A 10,000-nucleotide genomic window follows, 5' to 3' on the forward strand; every position below is an offset into this window, starting at 1 on the left:
AGATATTGTTCTTGCCACTCGAAAATAAAATTCATATCTTCTCGCCACCGTGTAATATCCTCTATTTCCTTGCGCCTTTCACCGCAATCCCTTGCATTTCGAAGAAAATGCGTTTTTTTCCCGATTACAGAGCTGCCTCGTTCGTTCGCATCAGGCACATTCACTACGGCAGGAAAAATAGTTCGCCTGAATTTTTCATACATCTTAGCCCCAAGTTTTCTAATGCAACTTGATTTCATTTTTTATGAATCTCCAGAAATTGACACAAAAAGCACTTTATAATTTAAAATCGTTTTACTCTTCAGTATTATTGAAATTTGCCATCACGAGACACCGTGAAATAATTATCAATTGTTTACCAATGAATGGCTCCCCTCGTTAGGGGAACTAGAGCTTTCTTATATATATAGTTCATATGTGGGTTTACCCTAATTGTTTTACCAGTGAAGCGAAAACCGTAGTATTATTTCAGATTTGGTGTAACTTTTTCCAAGTTTGTGTAAATGTTTCTCGTCAAAAAGTGTTTGTGCCTCTGTGAAAAAGAATCGGAAGAGAGAAATGATCCTCACACTTGTCTGGACAGGTTAAGGTGATTCTCTAGAAATAGAACTTGTCATAGATTTTCATAAACTACGCATACTGTTGTAACATGCCAAGAAGATGATAAAGATGCAATAAAAAAAGGGGGGGGGGGGGAAATGGGGTCACGGCTGTACTCGTTTCCGCGGTACGGATCAAGTGCAGCGAGGTCCGTTCAAAACCGAAGGAGTGCCAATATTCCCCAGTAGGGTCCCAAGCAAGTGAGGTTAGTAAGTTGTTTATTATATGGCATCGTTTCTTTGAGCTTGGTGAAAATTCGTAATGTTCGTGTTCCATCAGCGAAATTTGAAAGGTGACCTTTTACATCTAAACCTAAATCCCGCCTGCTATATTTGCGCTGTTCCGATGAAAAAATTAAATTCCCCTTATTCAAAATTTTTTGTTTCGCTCAAGTTGAATTTCCCGGGAGAGAGAAAAAATACAGAAACGGACCGTACTGTAAAATTCCGATCGAAAAACCTCCAATCAGAGTGCTCCATTTAACCCGAGAATTGCTTGCCGTATAAAAATGTAGATATTTGAAGTACGTGCTATAGTGAACTGAAGTTGTTAGTCTCTCCCCTCGGGGCTTTTCAGGACTCATTAACAACGCTTTATGGGTGACTTTAGCCAGACTGCTTATTACGCATTTTACAATTTTAAATTTAGGAAGTGAAAGATTCCCCCGTCTAGATAAGGTCAGACCACAACCCCTACTCTTATCGAATAGTGAGTGGGTTCTTTAACGTCTAATACTGTTTAGTTTCCAACAAGGGCTATAAGACGAGACCTCCGGTTTACAGTCCTTATCCGAGAAGACTTGAAAGTCTAACCATTTGCAGATGTAATTACAAAGGTAGCACTTTCTCCTCTGTTATTTTAAGACCCTGAGTGTTGGTCCGGCCGGAGTCGAACTCACGACCTCCCGCGTGGCAGCCCGATGCTCAACCAACTGAGCCACCGGTGCGCCTTCGGTCGCTCTACAGTACACGAAAGAGAGAGGAAATTCAAATATCTACATTTCTTTTGTTACTATACCAACCTAATCATAACCATTACAAATTTCTTAAATTTGATTGGTGAATTAACTGCTTTATTTTCACTAGTTATTGTGTTGGCCAGGGTTGACATCGGACAGTTGGCTGTAATCGGACACCTGAAGTCGGACAGAATTTATCACAATAACCATACCAACAACAACTTAAGCCTTGGCCAAACTATCGAATAAAGTTGGATGTAAATATTGAGGTAGTGGCAAAACACTATCCAACATTGCTTGATGATACATTCAGGTTCAAGTTGGCGCTAAATTTATAAATATGGCGCTAACACTGAAACGGAAATCGCTCGTAGCGTATCTGCTACTGGAGCTGCTTGAGGACGGAAATGATGGATTCAAACGAGGAAAATCAAAAAATGGTTAAGAGAACGTGTAGTAAAGGGTACTTTTACTGCAAGATACGCCCGCGCTTAGGAGATAATGAGAGTGAGCTCGAATCAATTTGCAGAAATTGTGAACGCTATTGAACCAGAAATCTCTCAACAGAACACAAGTGATTAAGGGGACTAAAAGTGTCCCAAAGACAGGGCCTTGCTTCATGTTCACTGATCAAGGTTTCTGGCTGTTGATCCTTGTCCGCCATCTTTGTTGCAAATAATGCTAGAAGCTTAGGCTTGAATAAAATAGCGATTTGTGATTGGCTAGCAGCGCGAACGTGACTCGATTCAGGACCCAACTTTGTTGGAAGAGCGGCAAAACACTGCGACATTGTAGCGTCGGGCAGAATTGTTGGTCGCAATGTTTGATCAAAAGCAAACTCCATCCAACACATGATCGAACAAAAAATGTTGGGTGGACATCATCCAACATGGGTGGCCAAACGGTCGAAGAATGTTGGATCGAGCAAAGTTGGATCGTTTAATCCAACTTTGTTCGATAGTTTGGCAAGGGCTTTACCCTACCAAACTGGAGATTTTCCAAAATGGACAAATTTGCAGCTTAAGCAGTGAAAAAGGAAATCAATGCATTAATTTTGTTTTCTCGGAAATTGTAATGGTTATGATTAATTGTCGTCCAATTCGATGTGTAATCATACTCGTGATTAAACAAATAAGACTCCCGCAAAGCGGAAGTCCGATTTTGTTAATCACTCGAGTGATTACAGACCAAATTGGACTCCAAATTGGCCAGAGGAGATTTAGAAATTAGTTGATTGAATGGGCGAAGAGATAAAGGGCTCGTTTCATGACAGGAACCCATCAACCAGGATCCTGCAACTCCAATACTGACTAGGGTCGTGTTCTATTGGGATCAACAGTTTTAACCGCAACCGGTTTCGGTTGAAGCGGTTGAAGTTTCCCAATAGAACACTTTTCCAACCGTTTTTGGTTGAAACGCGGTAACTCCTGGGAATAGCTATTACCAGACGTCTCAGCGTTAAGTTGAGGCCCGAAAGCAACACGGCGGGAGCTCCCGGCCGACTTTAAATGGCCTGCGTAAACGACAGCGGTTGCTGCCAATGACTTACTGACTAGTAAGATTTGGCTTTCACGAGTTGTCATTCTCATGAGGAATAATTTCTCATGAAAGACTAGGAAATCAATCAAATAATAACTCGGTGCATGTGTAAAAACGCCGCTCCACAAATACAATGAAGTTGTACGTTCCTAGTGGTGGGCTCTTGGTGATGAAAAATGGTTGCAGAATACTGATTTGTTTCGTTTTGTTTGTTTCTTTTTTTTAATTTAGTTTTCTTTTTCTTTTTTTTTTTGGAATCGAGGAAGTAATTATAAGGGAAATTTTATTAAAAAGTAAGCACTTGTAAGGTGAAAAAGCTATCCTGATAAATTTAATTCTTAGGTAAATTTGAATACATTAACGCTTTTGACAGTTGGAGCGTAAACATGAAAAAGGGAAACGCGTTTTCTACACACGAGAGTCGAGCAAACACATGTAAATTCGCTGTAAACACAAAGATGAATGATTTACGTTTTCCATTGTTGTTATCTGCAAGCCGGCATAGCCTTTTCTGTGGTCTTCATCGGTGTCGGATTGTCTTGTCATTCATTATTGTCTGAAGACACAATTTGCAAGCACCTTGACTTGAAATTACTTATCTTGTTTTTAAGAATTGAAACAGGTGCACCTTTGAAGACACGTGAAAGTTATTTACTACAGAGAGCATATTTCAAAATGAATTGATGAAAAGAATAATTTACAGATCGCAAAATTCGCGGTTGAAAATCAAAGTACAAGCCCCAATTGGCCCATATCACTCAATGTCCAAACAAAAGATTTTGCCCGTCGAACCTCTCATTCAGTGTGAGGCTGGACGGGCAAAGACAAAGCCTTTATTCCCCACGGACTCCAAAATGGCCGACGAGTGATAAAGGTGAATTCTTGTTTGGCCGAAAACTAGAATAAGAACGGAGCAAAACAAATATTAATGAACCGGTGCGATACCATGTAAGACATTTAACGGAAAAAAGTGTTCATTTAAACTCGCGAAACCACAATGATTATGCTGTCTCATTAAGACCTCCTGCAGCTCCTGATTTGTGACATTGACACGTACGACTACTAGTTCAGATTCGGGCGTTGAAGGACGGACCAATGGAAAAGTTATGTTAAATGATAAAGAAAATTGTGACTCTCGTTCTTGTGTTTTCATCAGGGGTGATTGTGACCATTCCTCGGAAGTTTGAGGTTTAAAGGAAGGAGGGTAGGGATACTGTGACTGGTTTCCAAACTAAGGCGTTGATGAACCTTTCCTGACGTTAAGTCCGCTTTTTTTGCCAAAAGTCTGGATCATGTCCCGGGGGAACAAGGAACTGATTATTAACATTTATTCTATAATGTGCAATGATTATGAAAACGTATTCATCGAACAAGCCAAACGCCAGTTTGCTACTGCTAAAAAAGAAAGCAGTTTTCTTTGAAAAACTCTGCCTTGTCGGAAAATGTTTGATGAACCAACCACACTGGCAATTGTATTGGTTAATTCAAAGACAATCACCAACGACCGGCGGTGTCATCAACATCTTGGGGTTTAATAATGGTGGCGCCAAGTGGTTTTGAAGTTGTCTTCATTATTCTTCAAAGCAGAGAAACATCCAACCATGTGTGATTGTCAACCTGGTTGCAGTTAGCGCCTATTATCCTGATAACTAGAAACTTTCAAAGATCCTAGAAATGGACCTGTTTCGATTTGAATGATTAAATGTCAAGTGCTATAAATAATTACTTCCCCAATTCATTGGAGAAATATAATATTGGGGTTGGAAAGGGAAGAATGAATAATGAATAACAGCTTAATTAAAAAAAAAAAACGAGTAAGGAACATTTGGCGTTCGAACATTCGGATAAAGAATTTTGTAGTTTCCGTGAAGAACAACGAATACGGAAAAATGAATAACGAACAAAATTTCAGTAACGAGTAATGAATAACTCGGGAAAAAATGGGAGCAATAATAAATGACTGAGATCCATTTATCCGCTTCCTTCCCCGAATATAACATGCATTTTTGCGTATTTATTCGAGTCATGCAGGTGGGATTTGTCAATCAATAAATTGAATCAAGCTATTTCCATCTTTTAGAAAGTTTAAAACAATTGACTCTGTTGCATTTCAACGAAATGGAAAAGCTTGGGGCACAGGCAAAAAATCAATTGTGGGATTCCAGAATTCATGTTTCATAAACAGAGAACCATTTGCCACAGGACTGGTGCAAACCTTAGACAGCGCTTAGCAACTCCTCTGTCCGTTCTTTTTCCGAGGGAATTTACGAAGATATCGAAGGGAAATTGCATTGTCACAAGAATATTATACGTCTGATACAATGAAAGGCTCCAGTTTTGCCATCTCGTGCATATGGTTCGCAGTATCCTTTTTGATCGCCGCTTTCTTCCTTTTTGCGGATTCGGCCATAAACAGAGGTCCGACAGAACGATCTGCCCAATTTCAAGCTTTTGAAGGTAAATTAACAACATAGATAGTAGATTTAAGTTTAAGCTCAGGTTATCCGGTCAGATTCATCGGAAAAAAGTACTAGACAAATGGATACGTAATAGGAGACGACAACAGGGCCACAATCCCAGTTGCATTTCGTCCCCTTAGGAGCTAAAAAGCAATTGCTGAGTAACATGCAATGAAACGCGTTTCAATTCATTTGATTTTTTTCATTTGGTGGCCTTCATTCAGTAATCAATATCGGTGTCCTCTCCGATGATATTTAAGGACGTTCCCGTTTCTAGGCTGACATGTTGATCATTTTCAAGTTCCCTAACAACTTCTTTTCACCACAAGGTTAAGAGTGCACCCTGAGCATCTGACAGCTTTGTAATGCAAATGTTCACTGAAATTAATCCGTGGGGTCCGGCTGGGTTAGTATCTAGATGGGTGACCTAAAAATTATACCCCTTCGTATAACAGAAGCATTGGACCAAAAATTAAAGTTTAACGCTATCAAATGCGAACGAAGCAAGGTACAGATTTTGTTAGCTTGCTTTATGCAAAACAAATATTGATGCAAAAGTAAATAAATATTGATACACAGTTTTTAGGAAGAGCAGAAGGAAGTTTCCAGGACGGTCGATCGAGAATAAAATATTTTGCCATCAGCAATAAAATTTACGACATGAAAACAATTTTGAACCGCGAATATTAAAAAAGTTACGATCAGCGACAAACATTTTGGGAGAGTTTTGCTACGTTCAATTTTGTTATTTTACTTTTGGCTGCACAAATAAACTGCAAAATCGAAAGTGACATCGAATTCAGCGGGCGCCGTGATCAAGTTACCGCGGCATGTTTACGTACGTACGTACTGCCACGACCTCGGGCCAATATTTCCCTGGCAGTACGGCCCTCGCGCTCGGTTAGTAAGAAGTTATTAAGGGGTCACCCAGAATTCATACCAGCAGAGGCCCTTTGGCTCACAGGTCCTCACACGCTCGTACGACGAAACAGATCCTTTTCTGAGGTTAAAAACCTGGCTACCGGCCTAACTCTTTTTCCTACTTTCCCAACCGCGAGAAAACCGCGGTAAATCAGCCATCGCCAAAAAATGTTTTTTTTTTCTCAAAGAATATTTAAAGTTAGGGGGAAAAAAATACATCATTTTAAAGCTAAGAAAATAAGCTTTCCAACAGCATAGAACTAATTTACAGACAACTGAATCATTTTATAAAAGCGAAAGTTGAACGAAAAAATTTAAGAAAAATAACAGTAAAATATGTTTTCTAGGCAAAATTTGGTCATTTTAGCGTTGATTACGAATTTTTGGATGCAAAACTAAAATTTTCTGCAATTTATCTGCTTTCTTGGACATAAATTCGACCGAAAACTGATGAGGCACGAATATTTTTAGATTTTTAGGAATAATAGATAACGTGGATTCAATGCGTAATGTGATAATCCGATAAAAGTGTCAAATTTGCGACCCATTGCTAACGGCAACGGAAGAGATCGCATTACGAATAATTAACCTCTGTTGCCAAAAACCACCCAAATAACCGGTCAGTGTAAAACGCAGACTGCAGACTGCAGACTGCAGACCAGGGATAAAATGCAGACAGAGGGTAAAATGCAGACCACAGACTGCAGACTGCGCGTTAATAAAATAATAATGAAAAAAGAGTTATATGTGTTAGTAGCCGTTTGTACTTTCACACTGAAACCCCAACACAGCTCCCATCGCTTTGGTTGCCCCACCGAATGTTTTAAATCCGGATTTTCATCGAACTCCATAAGAATTGAAGCTGTTTGAATCCTTGTTGTTGTTGGAAAAAGGATAGTTTCGTTAAGTGAGTTGCTTTTAGGCAAAGAAGTCACCACCCCTTAATTCAACTGTCCATTTTGCTGCACTGAACAAAGTAATCGAGTAATTACCCAATAACTCAATTTATTTTGAAACGCATGGCTACAATACCAATTAACAAAGACAGAGATAACGTGGATTTTGCAACCATTTAACGTTTCAATTCAGTCGGCTTTAGCCAGTATGACTGAGGTGTAAAAATTTCTTATTAGGATCCTTTCATTCGCTTTCGTGTACGTTATGTTTATCCTTTAGTTCACAAGGTTGTTTTGCATCTGAAAGATGTAATTTTCAATTATAACCTCTCCCTAGGGGTTATCACGCATAGCTTAACCAATGAAATCCCCGTGTCCTAATTGTTCGGAATACATGAAATTCTTTGTGCATTTCGTTGCACCGAAAAAAGACAACCGAGATTATTCAGGTATTCGAAGTAATAATTGTTGGTTTTTCGATCGATTTCCCTCGATGTACCGGTGTGACAAATAATTTGGAACATTGCAATGCATCTGGAAGCGCAAAAACAAAGCACAGATGATTTCAATGCGTACGATCGCATCCCCAAAAGGTGCAGCGACCTGCAGTCATGATAATGTGAGTTGCTGACAGATGTAAAACAGGATTGTCTTTCAAACAATCTTTATTTTATCCTTATGACTCGTTTTTTTTATTATTAATATTTATTTTACCCTCACAGTCTGCATTTTACCCCCGGTCTGCAGTCTGCAGGCTGCGTTTTACACTGACCGCCCAAATAACCGATTTTTCGACGGAAAATTCATCCCAGAGGATAAAACTATTCACTGGACATGTAATAAAGGTAAATATGTTCGAGCGAAAGCGAAAACAAGCGAATATTTTAACGGAAAACACAATAATGTGAGATCAAAGGAACATGTGGTGAAGACACGCAATTGCGGCATCGCTTCGACAATAATCTTACCTTTTCAGCGATTTTAACACTTGAAATTCCATTCAATCCACCTGGTCTAGTCTTTGAATTCACTATTATCGCTGCCCTGCGAATCTTCAGTGTTCTACATAACAGCACACTTGGTAAAAGACGGCTCGACGGGCGACAGATTGTTGTCGAAGTTTTCGCCTGTCTTGTTCAGTATCCAATTGATTTGCCATTATTGAGCTTCATATGGGTATATTTTCTTCAAAGATCTACTAAAACGCCGTTCGTGCTACATGACTTTCGACGCCATTGCCGGTTAAGTTAATCGTTATAATGTGTCCACCAGAGAAATCTACGCATTTCCCACTACCCTCTCGATCCTAAGAAAATACGCGCAGCAGGGCTGTATGGACAAAGACACCACTTAGCAGGGACGTGACAGGCAAGACTTTTACCGACGTGAAAAAAAATTAAATAAATAAAAAATAATAAAACGGATAAATCTACCCATTTTCCGACTGGGATTGCCATAGGGCAACCCAGTAAAAACATCTTAGAAGCGGGGATCCAGGCCGCCAAGGCGCCAAGTGGCCTGGGGCAGAGCCCCACATTTAAGAGCATTTGGTCAAACTTTTTTCGTTTGGTTGTCAGGTGATTGACCGAGAGTGCGTCCGTACAGACTCTGGGGGAGGGGGATGGGAGACTAAGAAAGGGAAGGAAGGAGAGTCTTTGAGGCGCGAATGGGCGAATTTTCTTGGCGAGAAACTTTTGTGCAGCCCGCGTTTACCCCACTGACCTCTGTCACTTTTGAAAAAGAGTTTGTGATATTAGTGATGATCAACGGGATAAAGAGCAGGAAAGAGCGCAAGAGAAGAGGCGACGATATTTAAGAAATTTCAGCGAAGATCAGAAAGCCTCAAGAGAAGCCAGGGAGAGAGAAGAAGAGAAAACTTTAATGAAGAACACCGTAAAGCAGAGAAAAATAGAGCAAAAGTCGAGACAAAACACTTACTTGCAACGGTCCCCTTTCAGGTAATGTTTTCCTTCTTAATGCACTGGTGCCTCGTTGCCTCACAAATTTATAAAACTCGCTAAAAGAAACGAGGAAACGTTTGTAATTCCGTGTTGCAGAGATTCTGGCATATTACAACAGTCACACTACGTCGCCATTCAAGCTTACAGGGGACATCATTGGCGAGTTTTCTTGTCATAATTGTCTATTTCGTCAGACATTATAACTGAACTCTCGACGCCGTAAAAATTATATTGGATTGCAGTAGGTTTATTTAAAGAGAGAGGGTGTAAAGATTATCAGTCAGGCGGGAAATGTTGTGAAAGAGATAACTGTGCATGTAATTTCAGTTTTAGTTGTAGATTAAAATTGTTGTTGATTGTCTTTCATCACTGTAAACTGTATACAGTGTCGTGACATTGCTTTCTTTCCAGTTCCGGCCTGCGGTTGTCGTGTTGGTTAGAAAAAAAAAAAGTGATTTTATTTGTTGAGTTGAGTTGCTTCGCTAATAAACGTGTGAGTTCGATAATCCACGCCTCAGGTTTTGATGGAAAACTACAACATACAGTAATGACGATTAATTTTGTACTTTATGCAGAAGCATAATTGTCTACATATACACTATATTGCTTTCTGGGGTAGAAACGGGAGCTCCACTTTTATGCTCGGCTAAATCTATATATTAAAAA

At 39.7% G+C, this 10,000-nt stretch overlaps 1 protein-coding gene across 1 annotated transcript in view; it reads left to right on the top strand.

Annotated features, from left to right (window-relative positions):
* The first annotated feature begins 5,220 nt into the window (after positions 1-5,220).
* LOC138032430 (serum amyloid P-component-like) overlaps positions 5,221-10,000 on the top strand; it is a 47,946-nt gene continuing 43,166 nt past the window's right edge. Inside the window, exon 1 of the mRNA XM_068880098.1 lies at positions 5,221-5,554. Within this exon, the coding sequence (XP_068736199.1) occupies positions 5,419-5,554 (136 nt within the window). The 5' untranslated portion in view covers positions 5,221-5,418. The remainder of the gene's footprint in view (positions 5,555-10,000) is intronic.

Source organism: Montipora capricornis, chromosome 14 (assembly GCF_036669925.1).
Source record: "Montipora capricornis isolate CH-2021 chromosome 14, ASM3666992v2, whole genome shotgun sequence".
Lineage (NCBI taxonomy): Eukaryota > Metazoa > Cnidaria > Anthozoa > Scleractinia > Acroporidae > Montipora > Montipora capricornis.